Source organism: Heptranchias perlo, chromosome 10 (assembly GCF_035084215.1).
Source record: "Heptranchias perlo isolate sHepPer1 chromosome 10, sHepPer1.hap1, whole genome shotgun sequence".
NCBI lineage: Eukaryota > Metazoa > Chordata > Chondrichthyes > Hexanchiformes > Hexanchidae > Heptranchias > Heptranchias perlo.
The window spans coordinates 69,986,903-70,006,818 of record NC_090334.1 but is presented as its reverse complement, the minus strand read 5'-3'; the positions used below and the strand labels follow the sequence as shown (position 1 = coordinate 70,006,818).

The 19,916-nt window shown below is 45.3% G+C and overlaps 1 protein-coding gene across 1 annotated transcript in view; it reads right to left on the bottom strand.

The window, feature by feature from the left end:
* trip11 (thyroid hormone receptor interactor 11) overlaps nucleotides 1–19,916 on the bottom strand; it is a 100,912-nt gene that overhangs the window by 7,203 nt on the left and 73,793 nt on the right. The window contains exons 17-20 of the mRNA XM_067991979.1: nucleotides 9,430–9,511; nucleotides 8,133–8,247; nucleotides 7,406–7,534; nucleotides 3,922–4,069 (exon numbers count right to left, since the gene is read on the bottom strand). Of these exons, the coding sequence (XP_067848080.1) occupies nucleotides 3,922–4,069; nucleotides 7,406–7,534; nucleotides 8,133–8,247; nucleotides 9,430–9,511 (474 nt within the window). The remainder of the gene's footprint in view (nucleotides 1–3,921; nucleotides 4,070–7,405; nucleotides 7,535–8,132; nucleotides 8,248–9,429; nucleotides 9,512–19,916) is intronic.

Sequence of the window (19,916 nt, the reverse complement as noted above, 5' to 3'; positions counted from 1 at the left end):
TGTATCTGGCTGCTGGTGTTCAATAATTTGGGAATGCGGTAATATGAACATAAATATTCTACAGCACTGGTTTTCAACCACTTCAAATAACTCTATACGACCACCAAACTCTGGGCTGCAAAGCAGCACAACTCCAGTCAATGCAACCTGCAGACTGGCCAGGATAACAAAGCGGCTGACACCCAGCACCACGAGAGGAAGCCCCCCAGGGCTTGTTTTAAAACTTTCCGCTTGGCAATTAAACACAGAGATCAGCAAGAAATAGCCTTTGTTCTAATCAGTTGACATCATCCAAACAGATAAAACTAAAAATAATTACTCTTCAGTAACCTTCTGTGATGCAAGGGCACAATAAAAATGTATTTTGATTTATGTTCACACAGCAAATCACTTTCTTCTCATAAATAGCTAACTGAATAAAGGAGGAATTCAAGAGTTAGCATAATAAATCACAGAATCATAGAAGGAGGCCATTCAAACCCATCGTGCCTGTGCCAGCTCTTTGAAAGAGCTATCATTAGTTCCACTCCCCTCCTCTTTCCCCATAACCCTTCAAATTTTTCGGTTTCAAGTATATATCCCTGCTATAATGAACTTTGGTGAAATTAAAAGGCCTGCTTCAGAATGCCACTGCTTTACATAGAATTTACAGCACAGAAAAAGGCCATTCAGCCCAACTGCTCCATGCTGTCGTTTATGTTCCACACGAGCCTCCTTTCATCCCTCTTCACCTAATCCTATCAGCAAATCCTTCTATTCTTTTCTCCCTCATGTGTTTATCTAGCTTCCCCTTACATGTATCTATGCTGGTCACCTCAACTACTCCTTGTGGTAGCAAATTCCATATTCTTACCACTCTATCGGTAAAGAAGCTCCTTCCGAATTCCCTATTGGATTTATTGGTGACTATTTTATATTTATGGCCACTAGTTTTGGTCTCCCCCCACAAGTGGAAACATTTTTTTTTATTCGTTTATGGGATGTGGGCATCGCTAGCAAGGCCAGCATTTATTGCCCATCCCTAATTGCCTTTGAGAAGATGGTGGTGAGCCGCCTTCTTGAACTGCTGCAGTCTGCGTGGTGAAGGTGCTCTCACAGTGCTGTTAGGTAGGGAGTTCCAGGATTTTGACCCAGCGACAATGAAGGAATGGCAATATATTTCCAAGTCGGGATGGTGTGTGACTCGGAGGGGAATGTGCAGGTGGTGTTGTTCCCATGTGCCTGCTGCGGGTTTGGGAGGTGCTGTCGAAGAAGCCTTGGCGAGTTACTGCAATGTATCCTGTAGATGGTACACACTGCAGCCACGGTGCACCGGTGAATGGGAGTGAATATTTAGGGTGGTGGATGGGGTGCCAATCAAGCAGGCTGCTTTGTCCTGGATGGCGTCGAGCTTTGAGTGTTGTTGCAGCTGCACTCATCTAGGCTCATTGTGCTCCAGAACTAGCCGCACCTCGAGCCAAACTGATTCCAGTACAGCTACAACACTGGCATCTACCCGACAATGTGGAAAATTGTCCAGGTCCTGGCCACAAAAAGCAGGACAAATCCAATCCAGCCAATTACCGCCCCATCAGTCTACTCCCAATCACCAGCAAAGTGATGGAAGGTGTCATCGACAGTGCTATCAAGCGGCAGTTGCTCACCAATAACCTGCGCACCGATGCTCAGTTTGGGTTCCGCCAGGACCACTCGGCTCAAGACCTCATTACAGCCTTGGCCCAAACACGGACAAAAGAGCTGAATTCCAGAGGTGAGGTGAGAGTGACTGCCCTTGACATCAAGGCAGAATTTGACCGAGTGTGGCACCAAGGAGCCCTAGTAAAATTGAAGTTAATGGGAATCAGGGGGAAAACTCTCCAGTGGCTGGAGTCATACCGAGCACAAAGGAAGATGGTAGTGGTTGTTGGAGGCCAATCATCTCAGCCCCAGGTCATTGCTGCAGGAGTTCCTCAAGGCAGTGTCCTAGGCCCAACCATCTTCAGCTGCTTCATCAATGACCTTCCCTCCATCATAAGGTCAGAAATGGGGATGTTCGCTGATGATTGCACAGTGTTCGGTTCCATTCGCAACCCCTCAGATAATGAAGCAGTCCATGCCCGCACGCAGCAAGACCTGGACAACATCCAGGCTTGGGCTGATAAGTGACGTAATATTTGCGCCAGACAAGTGCCAGGCAATGACCATCTCCAACATGAGAGAGTCTAACCACCTCCCCTTGACATTCAATGCATTACCATCGCCGAATCCCCCACCATCCACATCCTGGGGGTCACCATGGACCAGAAACTTAACTGGACCAGCCACAAATACTGTGGCTACAAGAGCAGTTCAGAGGCTGGGTATTCTGCAGCGAGTGATTCACCTCCTGACTTCTCAAAGCCTTTCCACCATCTACAAGGCACAAGTCAGGAGTGTGATGGAATTCTCTCCAGTTGCCTGGATGAGTGCAGCTCCAACAACACTCAAGAAGCTCGACACCATCCAGGACAAAGCAGCCCGCTTGATTGGCACCCCATCCACCACTCTAAACATTCACTCCCTTCACCAACGGTGCAACGTGGCTGCAGTGTGTACCATCCACAGGATGCACTGCAGCAACTTTCCAAGGCTTCTTCGACAGCACCTCCCAGACCCGCGACTTCTACCACCTAGATGGACAAGGGCAGCAGGCACATGGGAACACCACCACCTGCACGTTCCCCTCCAAGTCACACACCATCCCGACCTTGGAAATATATCGCCGTTCCTTCATCGTCGCTGGGTCAAAATCCTGGAACCCCCTTCCTAACAGCACTGTGGGAGAACCTTCACCACACGGACTGCAGTGGTTCAAGAAGGGCGGCTCACCACCACCTTCTCGAGGGCAATTAGGGATGGGCAATAAATGCTGGCCTCGCCAGCGACGCCCACATCCCATAAACGAATAAAAAAATAGGCAAGTGGAGAGTATTCCATCACACTCCTGACTTGAGCCTTATAGATGGTGGAAAGGCTTTGGGGAGTCAGGAGGTGAGTCACTCGCCGCAGAATACCCAGTCTCTGACCTGCTTTTGTAGCCAGAGTATTTATGTGGCTGGTCCAGTAATGTTTCTGGTCAATGGTGACCCCCAGGATGTTGATGGTGGGGGATTCGGCGATGGTAATGCCATTGAATGTCAGAGTGAGGTGGTTAGACTCTCTCTTGTTGGAGATGGTCATTGCTTGGCACTTGTCTGGCACAAATATTACTTGCCACTTATCAGCCCAAGCCTGGATGTAGTCCAGGTCTTGCTGCGTGCGGGCATGGACTGCTTCATTATCTGAGGGGTTGCGAAAGGAGCTGAACACTGTGCAATCATCGGCGAACATCCCCATTTCTGACCTTATGATGGAAGGGAGGTCATTTATGAAGCCGCTGAAGATGGTTGGGCCCAAGACACAGCCCTGTGGAACTCCTGCAGCAATGTCCTGGGACTGAGATGATTGGCCTCCAACAACCACTACCATCTTCCTTATGTCCATCCCATCAAACCCCTTCATCATTTTAAAAACCTCTACTAGGTCACCCCTCAGCCTTCTCTTTTCTAGGGAAAAGAGCCCCAGCCTGTCCAGCCTTTCCTGATAGGTATCACCTCTCAGTTCTGGTATCATCCTTGTAAATCTTTTTTGCACCTTCTCCAGTGCCTTTATATCCTTTTTATAATATGGAGACCAGAACTTTGCACACGACTTCAAGCATGGTCTAATCGAGGTTCAGTACAAGTTTAACATAACTTCTCTGCTTTTCAATCCTTCTAGAAATGAACCCCGGTGCTTTGTTTGCTTTTCTCATGGCCTTATTAACCTGTGTCGCTACTTTTAGTGATTTATGTATCTGTATCCCTATATGTTTTAATATTAATGGAAGAAGAAATATGGATTGTAAAACTATAAATACTGTACCTGCGGTATGACCAGGAAAGCTACTGGCTGGCTTGCTGCTTTCAGATGTGGGTCCAAGTGAGTGCATATCGTAAACTGGCAGCTTTGGAGGAGGAAGGGAAGGTCGAGATTCTATTTCCAGGAACTTCACAAACATTTCTGAGAAAGACTGCAAGGGAAAAATGTAGAGGTGCCTGGTACAATATTCTGTTTCATCAATGTCAATAACACCACCAATAAAGCACACCATGCTGATCTGAATGAATGAATTTTTAACCTGTTCACACACCTCAAGATTTACTTAGATTAGTAATGGAGGGACATGCACGACAATCACAGAAAACAGAGATTTTGGTAGAGCAGGAGGCCATTTGGCCCACCATGCCTGTGTTAGCTCTGTGTCTGAGCTATCTACTCCAATCCCATTTTTGTTCTTTTCCTGTATTGCTTAATACTTTTCTTCCTGATGAATTAATCCCTCTTTAAACTTCAGGATTGACTCTGATACCTATACAACAATAGAGAGCAGACATTGCGATTCCAAGAAAGGCACCAGATAAATTCAAGTTCTTTCTTTACTTGTAATTGAGGGAATTTTGCCTTCGTCTTACTTTCTTGAATTCCCTCCCGAAACTCCTCCACATCTCTCTCTGCCTTTAAGAACCCTCTCAAAATCCATCCTTTCGACCAGACTGTTGGTCAACAGCAATGTGATAATGACCAGAATAATAATCTGTTTTTAGTGATGTTGGTTGAAGGACAAATATTGGCAGGACACGAGAGAACAGCCCTGCTCTTCTTCGAAATAGTGCCATGGGATCTCTTACATCCACCTGTGAGGGCAGACAGGGCCTCGGTCTAACGTCTTATCCAAATAGGACACCTCAAACAGTGCAGCACCCCTTCAGTACTGCACTAGAGTGTCAGCCTGGATTTTGGGCTCAAGTCTCTGGAGTGGGACTTGAACCCACAATCTTCTGACTCAGATGGCAACAGTGCCGTCACTGAGCCATGGCTGACACTATAACTTTACTTTTGAATACCAGAAAATAATGCATTGCACAAACTTGTGATGACTTTTAAAATTGTTAATCCTTCAGTGTGAATGTTCCCACGAATCAGTTGAATGGAGCATCTTGATCCACATATACTATGAAACCTGATGTAAACATAATGGGCTCGATGTTACCAGGCCTGCGGGTTTCCGGCGGGTTGGGTTTCGGGAGCGTGGCCAACACGCTCGGTGAAATTAGTGGGTTGCCCGCGCGATCGTAGCAGGCAACACACTAATAGGAATCAATTACCTGCTCCTCCGGGGTCCACGCTGCTGGTCTGCGCGTCGGGCGGGCTGCGCATGCGCAGTACGATCTGTCAGCTGGAGGCTCTCTAGTTAAAGGGGCAGTCCTCCACTGACAGATGCTGCAACCAATGGAACAAATTTCAGCATGGAGCAGCCCAGGGGAAAGGCTGCTCCCAGTTTAATGATGCCTCACCCCAGGTATCATCAGATGGGATGAGGAGGAGGGCGAAGACAGAGATCTTCCACCCGGCGGGCGGGAGGAAGCGGCCAGCCTCTGCCACCAAGGCCTGGCTCGAGGTGGCAGAGGGGGTCACCTGCGCAACCAACATATCGCCCACCTGCATACAGTGCAGGAGGCGCTGCAATGACCTCAGTAGGTCAGCCACAGTGAGAACACGAAGTCTTTCCCCTACACTCCATCTGCCACAACACTGCCCCAACCCCACATCTCCTTTGGCACCGCCAACACTACTCTGTCACATCACCCCTCATACCCACTCAAACCCCATCCTCATCTTACCTCCACCTACTCACCTCGCCAGTACTCATCCTGCCACTAACACGCAACCCAATCCTCATACAATCTCATGGCTCTATCCCATACTCACCCTCACGTGCATCTCTCTCACGGCCAGCCTCACTCAACCTGCCACCACCTGTGCTGCAGCCACAGGGCATGCATCACATATGTGCAGTCGGCAGCGTAAGGCAAATGTTTCGTGAGCATGAAGGGGGTGCACAAGGGTGTCGGAGGGTTTGCCATGGGTATTACCTATATTGAATTTCAGAGCTACAAACAGCACACATTATATTGGCACCACCACTGCCATGTCTCCGCGCATCCTGTCTGTTGTGTCCAATAATGCCCGCTCCTGGGTATCACTATGAGGACCCATCACTGATGCCACCCATCGTGTTACTGCAGAGTAGGTGCAGGTGTATTTGCAGGGCTCTTCCGCGCAGACCACTGAGAGACATCGGCGGTGTAGCCGGCTGCACCCTGGAAGGATGCGGAGGAGAAGTTGTGGAGGGCAGTGGTGACTTTGGCAGCGACAGGTAAGCACTTGGTGCTGGGGCCAGCCAGGAGCAGCTCGGCATGAAAGAGCCTGCAGATCTCCACGACTACATGTCGAGCGAATCTGCGCCTCCGTGTGCACTGCTGCTCGGAGAGGTCCGGGGAGCTTCGCCTCGGTCTGTGGACCATGTGGCGAGGGTAGTGCCCTCTGCGATGCGTCTCTCTCTGCGGTAGCCCTCCCTCCTGCTATGCAGGTGGGCGTGCAACAACACCGTGTTGGGGGGCTCCACATCTCTGCGGCGGACCGCGTGGACTGCGAGGCTGCTGGGGCTGGTCATGCTGTTCGTCCTCCGAGGGTGTCCATGCACCACCCATCTGGCAGGTGTTGGTCTGAGGGGTTGTGCAGGGTAGGTGGGTGGTTCCTCGGACTGGGGCTGCGGTTTCGTGTCGGTCTGTCCTCTGGCTTGGCGGGGGGTGGTGGGGGGCAGGGGTTGCCCTATGTGACGCGGTGGCCTCCTGCGTGGGTGAGGGCTCTCCCCCGTGGAGTGCACCTTGGCAGCTGCCACAGGCTGCTGGCTGCAACACGCCTGGTTGGAGAGAGACTGTTTCCCCCAATGTGTGAAACAGTCTGCGATGCAGGTAAAATCCCACACTTCCTCTTTTGACAGCTGATTCAGCTGATTAACTGACCTCAACAAGCAAGGTAAGTACTCTCAAGTGGAACCCCGCTGGCTTTAATTGCCTGCGGGATTCCCACCAGCGGGGGCCTGCGCACGCAGCCCCGCACGTCATCGGGGAACCCGGAAGTGGTCGGGATCGCGGTGCGATCCGGTCACGTGACCTCATATCGGGATTTTCAGGGGCCCCCCCGCTGGAAACCCGCAGGAAACCCGACCCTAAAATCGAGCCCAATAAAACTACCCCATGAACTTCACAATATATGGATACTGAGAACAATTCTAATACACGAGAATCACAGGCTATAATTTCCTCCAAGAGTTCAAGTGGCTATTAGAAAGCTCACTGCCTTTGCTTTCAATTTTTGGTATCATATGAACCTCTCAATGAGATTACCACATAGTAATTAACCTCGAGTATCCTTTAGTCTTTATATTTTGGGATATCCGTTGTGCATTTTTTTTAAAAGTAGCAATGCATGGGAACGTATGGAAAAAAACAGCAGAACTTACACTGTTGAAGATTGTATGCTGGTTTGGCCTCTGGGGGGTAGTTGGGACACTTTGGGTTCCACTAACTCTACTACCACCAAGCCAACTAGTGACCCATCCAGTAACACCACGATTCTCGCTATCCAAGAGCTGGTAAAAAACATAACATACAAGTTACATTTTTAAATATAAAACTATTACAACTGAACTACAGAAATGCAACTATCTTCATTTTTGTTTGAGGTTTGTGGTTTACTGCAAGGGCTCACTATTTCTTTTTGTGCTTGATTATACAGATGTGTACTGCTCAAGAACTCTTTTGTTTCTCAGTCAAACTGAGTTACATAGCTTGAAGCTTCACAAAGCGACAGCTTCTGTAGTCTGAAACTGGGAATGGTGCTGGTAACAGTATCTCTAATACCTGGACAGGCTGGTTTATGTCTCAGTCACGCCTCCACTCAAAATAAAAGTAAAATCTATCAGGCTTTTCACATGCACTTGGCTTTCACATATGGAGGAGGAGGAGAAAATAAAGCTTTACTGAAGACTTGGTACACAAAGAAAGCCAAGGTCAAAGTAAGAGTTTACAGTTAGCATTATTTTGGTAGAAAATATATTAAAACAGAAAATATGGAATTGTCAGCATCTAAGATGGGAATTTGCTTCATGAAAGCAAATTCAAGCTCGTTAGAATGCCTGTCCAATTTTACTAACTGCACTGGAAATGGCAGTGACCATTTGGTCATACCTGACTAATCTCTTCTTTCTTTAGCCCCAGAACACTTCCCAACAGCCTCATTGCTTCGTTACGTTTGTTCTTTGGCGTATGGAAGTAGCCCACGAACAGGTTTCTCATCAGGACTCTTGGAAAGGAATGGGAACTGGTTAATAATGAACACAATAAACGACAAATCCATATTTGCACTGGTTGGCATGCAAGCTAGCAACACTTCTGCTTGAAGTATATGGTACAATGGTACTTTTTATTTTAAAACACCTTCTAGACTGTGAATTGGGCTGTTGAATTCAAATACTGAAAGTTTCCTTTTGTACAAGTGATAATGATTGTTTTTAATGGTTATCTGCTTCATTTACTGTTCAATATTTGCGTCAGCAAATTTCAACAAAGTTGTAACAAGGTGCACCCTGTGGTGTGCTACTGAGCCAGAGGCAGGGTCCCAGCTTCAATCTACAATCTGTTAGGAGTTAGCTGATCTCAGGTGGGGCAGTAGAGGTACAACAACTGGCCTAGCAATCTCTAGTATAAGGGGGGGCGGGAGGTAGGAAAGAGAGAAATCAGCTGGGATTCTTGCTTCCAACGATTATCCTTTGGCCCCTGCTGAAAAGACTGCATGTGTGAATATTGGGTGACGACAGGATTCGGCTCGAACGTGTTGATCTCCACAGGTGAATAGATTGATCAACACTCTTCTTCTGGACTCCCAAATAAAGACTGGCTGCTTCGGTTAGGTAATGCAGAAGGAATAAAAATATATATATTTTAATTTTTAAAAAATGTACTTGCTCTTATTGTAAAGTAATAGAAAATTCTCCTCAATGGTGCAATGAGCAAATGTACCAAATGACATGGTACTGAGCCATATAGCCCAGGGTTGTCCCGAGTTCAATCACCCAATCAGTTCTTGGCAGTGCTACAAGAGCTCAATTTTCCTCGAGTTTGGAGGAGAATAGAGAGAACAATTAGGGATCCTTTCCCTAAGTCTTATTAGAACAAAATGCTTAAGCCTCCAGTAGGTTGTTACAGTTGCTCAAAATAGTGTCACTGAAGGTCAAATATTTCCTAATGTTTTGATTCTGGACAGTGTGCTGGACCAGGACTTCTGTTACATTTCAAATTAAACTACTTCAATCCTGAGCAATCAGAATTATCCTTTCAATGTATGAAATAAGCCAATGCCATCCATTACAGATGCTGCACCTGTTGGACTACAGCAACCACATTAGGAATGCAAACAAATTGTTGATCTATTTTAGTAAGAAAATATCCATGCATTTCCAAAATAAAGATGAGTTTTGGTGCTTACTTGTCAATTTTGCCTTCACTGTTGTTGACCAGGTTCATTAGTTTTTTCTGAGCATCTTCCAACATGTCTTGTTGAGCCACAACTATAAAAGAAATACAAAAGATTTATGGAGGGTTTTTTTGAGTCATTTGTCATAAGAGGAAATGCTATCGAACCAAGAGCAGCCCTGAATAGCTAAAGGAGTCAGGCACTGGATTCTTAACTAGACAAGCGAGTGTTTGAGGCCTGCAAGTTGCTCAGCTCCCACTTACCTCAGCTTTGCTGAGTTTCAAAGTCGATCAATGCAGCCACATGCCAGTGAAATATTCCAACTAAGGGACATTTCTCAGCTTCGACCAACTAGAAATCACACCTCAAAGCCAAAGGTGGACAAAAAGAAGTCTGCTGCTCAGGCAGTCCTGCCACTTAGACAGCCTTGCTCAACTAGCCAGAGTATATTATATTCACAAGTAGCATGCAAGAGGGTGGGACAGGGGAGGGTAGAGAGTCAAGTCTGAAGTATGTGAGGTTCTCTACTTTGTTTCTATGTTACAGCATTATCCAGTACCCCATCAAAAGTCATTGGCTTCAAGACAGAAAATTGAACGCAGAGGCACTTTGTTTAAGTTTCCCCACATCACCTTTTTTCCCCAATGGAAATAGATTTAGCTTTCTTAGCCTCTCTTCATAATTCAATTGACTAAAACCTGAAATCATTTTGTTACCTTTTCTGAATGCCTTCACTTTTCCCGAAACACAGTGACCACAATGGGGCACAATACTCCATGTGTAGTTTAGGACTGCTTTACTGTGCCACAGAAAAATGGGGAAAAGTGTCTGCATCAAGTTTCACTTTTTAATTAACAGCCCAAAAACAAAAAATCCTTTCACTGAAACTTGAAGATATAATTCTGATATTAAACTAATTTACACCTTTTTAAGTAATTTCATACAGATAAATGAACATTGCAATTAGGAGCCTAACTTCGTACAAAAGTGAAACAATTTAATTTTGCTATGTGATGGTGACTACAATAATCGGCTGACATCGATTAGGTCGTGAATCCTCCTAGGCTGGGATCAGACAGAAGAATGAACAAGACGGTCTTTCACACTTGAGGCTACCACACTCTCAACCATGGAATAATAAACGAGCACGTGATGCAATAAATTTGGAAACAAAAATATTTTCAATCTAGGGGGCTGGGTCTAATTTCTAGACTTTGGCTTTTGGTGGCCAAAAATGAAAATTGTAATCTTTAATTTCTAAAATATCATACCTTGATTTTAGAATGCCAAGCCAATAAATATATGGTTGCATATAGTGACACCTCAAGTTCCGGCCAGAATGGAGATGACTGAAGGGGGGAATTACTCAATCACACCTGGAGACCACACTACTGCAAGTAACTAGGATTGATTTTATGCACATAATTTGTATTATGTAACTATCCTCCACTCTCTGCATATTGTTGGAGAAATAATCCCGCTGTACTTGGGAGACTCTTTTTGCTGTAGTTTCAGTCATGAGTTCGGAGACTCTCAAGTCCCGCCCCGCCTCCAACTCACTGTGGTGTCAACATTCATTCTGTTAATATATAGGATAGGACAGGTCAAAAAGGAAGGGATATAGCTCCATTTATAAAAGAGGATATAGTTGTGACAGAGAGGAATAGAGAGGGAGTATATTAGTCAACAGAAAGGTAGTGAAACAATTTTAGTGTAGCTGAATTAGGGAGTTGGTCCAAAGTTGATCCTTGGCACCAGTTATAGGCCTCCAGAATATTTCTGTACTGCAGTCCAGGAACACGGGGAATGCTGTGAGCAAATGAGATGGGCAGGAGAACAGGGTAGCATTGTTGTTATGGGAGATTTAAATTACCGATCCAATAAGTGGACAGATGGAGGGGCAGCCCAGTCTGGAGGGAGGCAAAGCAGAAATACAGTCAACAATTGCTTCCTAACTCATGATATCGGTGTCAAAACAAGGAAAAATAATTTATTAGATTGAGTCCTCAGCAGTGACTCTGGGATGATATCAGACATCCACGTAGGGGAGCATCTGTATTATTGCATCATCAGGTTTCAGTTGGCTAGGCAATTTAGCCTTCCAGATAATTTAATGTTGTTACCAGATTTCAGAAGGCCTCAAATTTCAAGGTAGATTGGGGTATGCCTTTAAGCAGAAATAAGAGGATGGAAAAAGGACACATGGTACAGTGAAACCTAAATGGCTAAATAGGGAGGTTCTCATAGAAATTCCTCCTCAACCTTGCTGACCCACATTGGCTCTCGATCCCCAATGCTTCAAATTTGAAATTCTCATCCTCATGTTAAAATCCCTTCATGGCCTTGCTCTTCCCTATCTCTGTGACCTCTTCCAGGCCTACAACCACTGTTCCCCTCTAAGCTGCGCGCGTGCACGGTCGCGCAGCAGTCTGTTTGCCGCGCACTTACTCATTCCATCCGCGCACCAAACCTGGGCCATGAGGTGTCACATTCGAATGACTATAAATAAATGATCTTGTTGCGTCTGGTGGGTCTTCATATCCGGCAGAGTGGATACGCTGGAATTTGGAATTGGCACAGAACCTGGTCGTCCTCATGCTTTGTGTCTGCAGCTGCTCCCGGACCTGCTGCCCATGCTCGGATCCGGCTCTGTGCACACCAGTGACCATGCAGAATCAGTTGGAGGTGGGTGTCCCAGGTGTCGGGTGTGTAAACAACTAGGTCCTGTAGATCAAAATTCTTTTGAGGTTCAATTCCCTCTCTGGATGAGTTAGCCAATGGTGGGGACACAACATTTACCTTCCGTGTTACTGGACGAGGGAGGAGAGAAAGGTTCCGTATTTGCTCCAGACTTAAAGCCAGCGATCCCTCCTGGAAAATGTGCGTGCATTCAGATAAGGTCATTTCTGAATGTCATCTGCATTTCCCCCATGATCAAATAGCCCTCGGCAAACACAGCACTGCATGGTTTGATTCCACCGCAGGAAAGCAAATTAATAACTGAGCCATCGCTATAGCCCATTTGTGCCATGTATCTATGGCACTGGCGAAGTTGGAAGCACCAACAAGGCGAATGTTTCTAGTTGCACCTCAGGTAGCAGGGCCACCTCTGCCCGCAGCGTTAACAGAAGTACACAGCCTTCACTGTCCTGGCTCAGACATAAAGAATGGTCATTTGGATGAGGTACTGGAGGACAGCTAACACTTCCAGGGCTGTGCCTCAATGTAAGTCACTAACTGAAGAGGAGTAAAGGGAGAAAGGGGAAAAAGTGGCAGTTTCCACAAGCAGGGGAACAGTGTGCGTCGGCTGCATGCCTAAGGAGTAAAGGTTTAGGTTTTTGCAATGGTGGTAGCAATGGTTGTTTGCTTCCATCACTGCTGAAACAATGGCATTTGAATGTGTTGAAAAACCATCAATAACTTCTGTACTGTGGTCTCAATAGGCAGATTCTGAGGTCAATTGGAGGCTAATTATTGAGGGAAGTTTCTGTACATCAGCAGAAAATCCCAGGCTCCTGCCCTTGGGAAGAGACAAGGTAATGTAGGTCAGAAAAAGCAGAAGGAAATGACGGTCTTTTTTTCTTACACTTTTGACATAGCAAATGTCATGTCTGAAATGTGACATCTCAAGTGTGATGGAGTCATACTAGAGCCAAGACATATACTGTATATCAGGCACAAAAAAATTACTGATCTCTTGAAAATAATGAACTCCAAAGCACGTGTGTATCGGGGTTGTTAACACACCAACAGCCGTGTTAGCAGACAATTTCACCTTGTGCTTGAACAACCCCTGGCTTGGTAAAGCCCCGTTGTACTTGCACTTCATTGCCTCGTTATCTTTGAGATGTTTTATTTGCCAGTTCTGCCCCATTTAGACTGAGCTGAACCATCAAACCATATAGTTACTCCACATGACTAACAGAGACACAGCCTTTACACAATAAAAACATCCGAACCAGAGCCAGAGACAGTCACCCTCTTCTTCTCCATCATCTGGCCTGTCATCCACAGACTCTGGGTCTCAATCAGGATGTCCCCATTCCTCTGGTGGCAGTGTTTACTTCTGAAATTTCTATAACCAGTTTTATTTAATTAAAAATCCTTGACAGCTTGCCTTGTTACAATTATCCATTATTTTGTACCTTTGTTCTGTTTGTAATATACCCTGAATAATGTTTTCTAAAAAGATGTTCTATTCAAAGTTGTGATTTTTTTTAATGGTGATGTACACAGTCTTTATATCAGTGCACAAACTCAAATTCATTCCACACATGGCTGAAAAAAATTAGAGGGAACATTGCCTACAACCCGACTTTGACGTCTTGTGCATCTTTGCCCTTCGCCCTACCATTGATGGCTGTGCCTTCAGGCATCTAAGCCTTATGCTCAGGAATTCCTTTCCTAAATCTCTCCACCTCACTCTCCTCCTTTAAGACCATCCTTAAAACCTACTTTTGACTACGCTTTTAGTCAGCCCTCCCAATATCTCCTCCTTTGGCTCGGTGGCCATTTTTGTCTAATTATGTTTGTGAAGACCCTTGGGTCATTTTTCTCTGTTAAAGGCACTGCACGTGTGCGAGTTGATGTAATTGAAATTACTCTCAAAAAGAAATATTTCACTTAGTACAAAGCAAATAACTCTCGAGAGGGCAAGTGCATATATGATACAGATCGGGTTAACTAAAGCCACGATTAGAAATGCTGAAAAGGCATTAGAAAAAAAAAAGGATTGCGAACTAGAAGCATAGAAAATAGGAGCAAGAGTAGGCTATTCAGCCCTTCGGGCCTGCTCCACCATTCAAAAAGATCATGGCTGATCATCTAACTCAGAACCCTGTTCCCACTTTTTCCCCATATCCCTTGATCCCTTTAGCATTAAGAAATATATCTATCTCCTCCTTGAATATATTTAATGTCTTGGCCTCCACTGCCTTCTGTGGTAGAGAATTCCACAGGTTCACCACCCTCTGAGTGAAGAAATTTCTCCTCATCTCGGTTCTAAATGGCATACCCCGTATCCTGAGACTGTGACCCCTGGTTCGGGAACATCCTCCCTGCATCTAGTCTGTCTAGTCCTAAATGTCCTAGACTAAGGTAGTAGTAATGTGAAGGGTTGGGATTTGAACCAGCTGAATGTTGCAGTCGAGCGACACAGCATGACAACCTAGTTTCAGTTGAGACTAGTTTCAAAAAAACACAAAATGGAACAGATGGTCAGAAACTGAACTACAAAAGTGATTAAGCATGTGGAGATATGAGAAGCTGCAACATCAAGGTTAAAATTTGCAGCACAATCGGGTTTCGAAGTAGCAACTGTCACGCGGGTGTATGCAGGGTATATTTGATTAACCTTTGAGCCATGTCCAATCAAGAGTCACTGACTCAGATCGGCCGAAGCCACGATACAGCAAAAATGGACCCTACTGTCCAGATAACTGGACAAACTTAGATAAAAGACAGAACTAAAAGAAGGGGAGTAGCTAACGATGTAAAGTTATAATTAGGTTGTTTTTGAATGTTGCCACGGAGCTGGATTGGCTAAGGAATAAGTAATGTAGTAATGGCTATCGGTGTGCTCCAGTCTTGTGCTGTATATAAGCTTGTGAATTTTGTTGATCGGGGAGAAGGTCCTCGCACAGACCGTGGGGTCAGAGAACCTTCTCCCAGAGCTCTCTTTTAATAAACTGCACCTTTTACTTTATCACAGATTAGATGTGAATTTATTTTCACCCAACATAATGGTAAAGCTTTTATCAGTTAGGTCAGAAGCCAGACAAATGATTAAGTACCACAGAGGTCCTTTGAGAAATTTAGCTGGGCAGGTTAAATAGGAGGGACAGGATAGGCATGAGAGCCAGAATATGGGTAAAGTACTAAGTGGATACTTTACATCTGTTTTCACTATTGAAGATGATGCTAAGGTACCAGTGATGCCAGATAGGGGTGCTGGTAACATCGATTCCATAGAAATAAATGCAGAAATTGTCTTGGCTAGGATTGAAGCAGTTAAGGCAGATGGAGCTACTGGACTGATGCCATTGAGCCCAGAGTGCTTAAGGACATGAGAGATGAATTACGCAAACCACTAATAGCTGTTTGAGATCTGGGCTGGTTCCAGTGGACTGGAGGGAGGCATGTCACGTGCTCCCAATATTTAAGAAAGTGAAGAAATCAAACGCCCGGAATTATAGGCTCACATCAGTTGCAGGGAAGTTTCTGGAAGGCATTATAGGGACGTGATTTATGATCATCTGGGAGAACTGGCAGTTATTAGAGAATCCCAGCATAACTTTTGAAAACAGAAGTCCTGCCTCGCTAATCTGACTGAGTTCTTTGAGAAAGAGACCAAATTACCATTTGATTAGCAACACCTTGATTTTAAAATTCTTATCATCTTGTTCAAATCCATCCACGGCTTCAACGGCGACGGTTTAACATCTTATCCAAAAGATGGCACCTCAGACAGTGCAGAGCTTCCTCGGTACCGCAGTCCAGATTATTTGCTCAAGTCACTGGAGGGGACTTGAACCCACAACCTTCTGACTCAAGAGGGCGAGAGTACTAAGAACCGAGCTAAGGCTGACACCTAACTGATTATCCCGAACAGAAAAATAAGACTCAGGAACTTGTCGGCCTGGGCAACCAAAAACACACAATGGATGTGAAGTTTCAGCAGCATTAATGAATACATGTTGGACAGGAAACTGGGAAAAATACAGAAAAGTTCTCACTTGTGAAGAACACCAAAATGCATGCACATCCTAAACAGCAGGGAGGAAGGCAGCATTGTCATTTTATTTTTAATGCATGTTTGATCAGAGCTGAAGCACAGAGCACATTGCGAAGATAGTGGATCGTGAACCGAGTGGGAACTTGAGAATTTGGTGAGAGTGGGAATTAGGTGTAGAGGGGGAAGGAAGGGAACAGAGAGCAGCTCTGAAAGACACGGAATAAAAGGGTAAGAATAATCGGGGTAAGTAAACAGTAAGTAAATTAATAATAATTGAGTATCTAAAGGGAGTTTAGAAAAAAAAAGGTTTCTAAATATGATGGACGGGCAGCTGAGACCCATTGCCTGCAATTCCTGCATATATTCCAGGAGGGCCATATATGCAGGAAATGCTTCCAGTTCCTCAAGCTCAAGCTGAGGGTTTTTGAGCTTGAGGGGCAGAGCATAAGGGAGGCTGAAGGTTTCCTGGACCGTATGTTCCAGGAGGTGATCACCCAGCAGCCACAGAGAGTTCAGGATAGCAAATGGGTGGCCATCTGAAAGTGTAGGAAGAGGCAGGCAGTGCAGGAATCTTCTGGGTGTGTGGCACTCTCAAATCGATATTCAGCATTGAATACCACTGAGGGTGACGACATCTCGAAGGAGTGCAGTCCTGAACATGGCACCATGGGGCAAAGGACTGCACAGTGGGGCACAGTGAAGTGTAGAAATGCAGCAGTTATAGGGGACTTGATAGTCAGGAAGGCAGACGGGCGTTTCTGCGACCGCCGACCTGGGTCCAGCATGTGTGTTGCCTCCCTGGTGCCAGGATATCACGGAGAGGAGGCAGAACGTCCTGCAGGGGGATGGGGAACAGCCAGAAGTCGTGGACCGTATGGGTACCGACGGCATAGGAAAGGGATGAGGTTCTGCGGTCAGAGTTTCAGGAGTTAGGGAAGAAGTTAAAAAGCAGAACCTCAAAAGTAGTAATCTCTGGGTTACTCCCACTGTCACACGCTAGTGAGTACAGAAATAGGAAGATAAGGCAGGTTAATGCATGGCTGGGGACATGTTGCAAGCAGGAGGGCTTCAGATCCTTGGGGCATTGGGACCAGTTCTGGGGTAGGAGGGAGCTATTCAAGATGGACGGGTTGCACCTCAACAGACCTGGGACCAATGTCCTCGTGGGGAGGTTCATTGGTGCCGTGAGGGAGGGTTGAAACTAATTTGGCAGAGGGATGGGCACCAGGATATAGCATTAGAAAGGAGAAACAAGGTACACAAAGGATTGGGAGAGACAGATAACACTAGAGTACAAAATAGTACAGTATTAGGTGAGATCAGACAGAGAGAATACGAGAAAATCCAAGATAGATTTAGAGTTTGTGTGTAAATGCATGAAGCGTAGTAAATAAGGTTGGTGAGCTGCAGGCGCAAATACCTCAAAAAAGGGCAGGATTGGGTGCTAAATATTCCTGGATACAAGGAGTTCAGAAAATAAAAACAAAATGCTGGTCAGGCAGCATCTGTGGAGAAAGAAACAGAGTTAACGTTTCAGGTTGATGACCCTTCGTCAGAACTGGAAGAAGTTAAAGATTAAAGAGTTTTTAAGCAAGTACACAGCCAGGGAAAAGGGGGGGGGCGGAGGGAGGACAGGGAGGAAGGGGAGAGGAGGAAAGAACAAAGGTAAAGGTCATTTATAGGATGGAGGGAAGGAGTGGTCAAATGACAAAAGGGATAATGGTGCAAGGCAAGGAGGGTGGTAATGGGACAAGTAAAGGAACAAAAGAGAGTGTCCCCACACAAGAGTGTTTAGGAAAGGTAGGGAAGGGGGAAAAAAAGGAGTGTGGCAATATTGATTAAGGAGAATATTGCAGTGCTGGAGAGAAAGGATGCCTTCGAGGGGGTCAAAGACAGAATCTATTTGGTTAGAGTTAAGAAACAATAGAGGTGCTATTACACTACTGTATTCTGTAGGCCACCAACTAGTGGGAAGGGTATAGAGAAACTAATTTGCAGGGAAATTACAGAGAGGTGCTAGAACTATAGAGTAGTGGTAATGGGGGACTTCAACTATCCTAATATAGACTGGGATAGTAATAGTGTGAAGGGCAAACAGGGAGAGAAGTTTCTTGATCAGTATATTTCCAGCCCAACCAGAAAGGAAGCTTTACTGGATCTCGTTCTGAGGGATGAAGTGGGTCAAATGGAGCAAGTGTCAGTGGGGGAACAGTGGTCATAGATTCTTAAGGTTTAGATTAGTTATAGAAAAGGGCAAGGAGCAATCTAGAGCAAAAATACTTAATTGGAGGAGGAACAATTTCCGTGAGTTGAGAACAGATCTGGCCTGGGTAAATTGAAATCAAAGATTGGCAGGCAAAACTGTAATTGAACAATGAGCGGCCGTTAAAGAGGAGATGGTTCGGGTACACACCAAATACATTTCCATGAAGGGGAAAGGTAGGGTAACCAAAGCCAGAGCTCAGTGGATGATGAAAGAGATAGAGAGTAAGATGAAGCAGAAAAAAGGGGCATATGACAGATGTCAGGTTGATGATACAAGTGAGAACCAGGCTGACTATAGAAAATTCAGAGAAGTGAAAAAGGAAATAAGAGGGACAAAGACAGAATATGAGAATAGGCTGGCGGCTAACATGAAAGGGAATCCAAAAGTCTTCTATAGGGATATAAATAGTAAGAGGAAGGGTGGGGCCGATTAGGGACCAAAAAGGAGATCTACACATGGAGATAGGGGGGGCACGGCTGAGGTACTAAATGAGTATTTTGCATTTGTCTTTACCAAGAAGATGCTGCCAAAGTCACAGTAAAAGAGGATGTAGCTGAGACACTGGGTGGGCTAAAAATTGATAAAGAGGAAGTACTAGAAAGGCTGGCTGTACTTAAAGTAGCTAAATCAACCCGGTCTGGATGGGATGGATCCTGGGTCACTGAGGGAAGTAAGGGTGGAAATTGCAGAGGTGCTGGCCATAATCTTCCATCCTCCTTAGATATGGGGCTGGTGCCAGAGGATTGGAGAATTTCAAATGTTACACCCTAGTTCAAAAAAGGGTGTAAGGATAAACCCGGCAACTATAGTTTAACCTCGGTGGTGGGGAAGCTTTTAGAAACGATAATCCAGGACAAAATTAATAGTCACTTGGAAAAGTGTGGATTAATAAAGGAAAGCCAGCACGGATTTGTTAAAGGTAAATCATGTTTAACTAACTTGATTGAGTTTTTTGATGAGGTGATAGAGAGGGTTGATGATGTGTATATGGACTTTCCAAAGGCATCTGAAGTGCCACAAGTGTCAGCAAAATTGAAGTCTATGGAATAAAAGGGACAGCGGCAGCATGGATATGAAATTGGCTAAGTGACAGGAAACAGCAAGTAGTGGCGAACGGTTGTTTTTCGTACTGGAGGAAGGTGTACAGTGGTGTTCCCCAGGGGTCGGTACGAGGACCACTGCTTTTGTTTGATATATATTAATGCCTTGGACTTTGGTGTACAGGGCACAATTTCAAAATTTGCAGATTACATAAAACTTGGAAGTGTAGTAAACAGTGAGGAGGATAGTAATAGACTTCAAGAGGACATAGACTGGCTGGTGGAATGGGCAGACACAAGGTAGATGAAATATAATGCAGAGAAGTGCAGTGATACATTTTGGCAGGAAGAATGAGGAGAGGCAATATAAACTAAATGGTACAATTCTAAAGGGGGTGCAGGAACAGAGAGATTTGGGGGTATATGTACACAAGTCGTTGAAGGTGGCAGGACAGGTTGA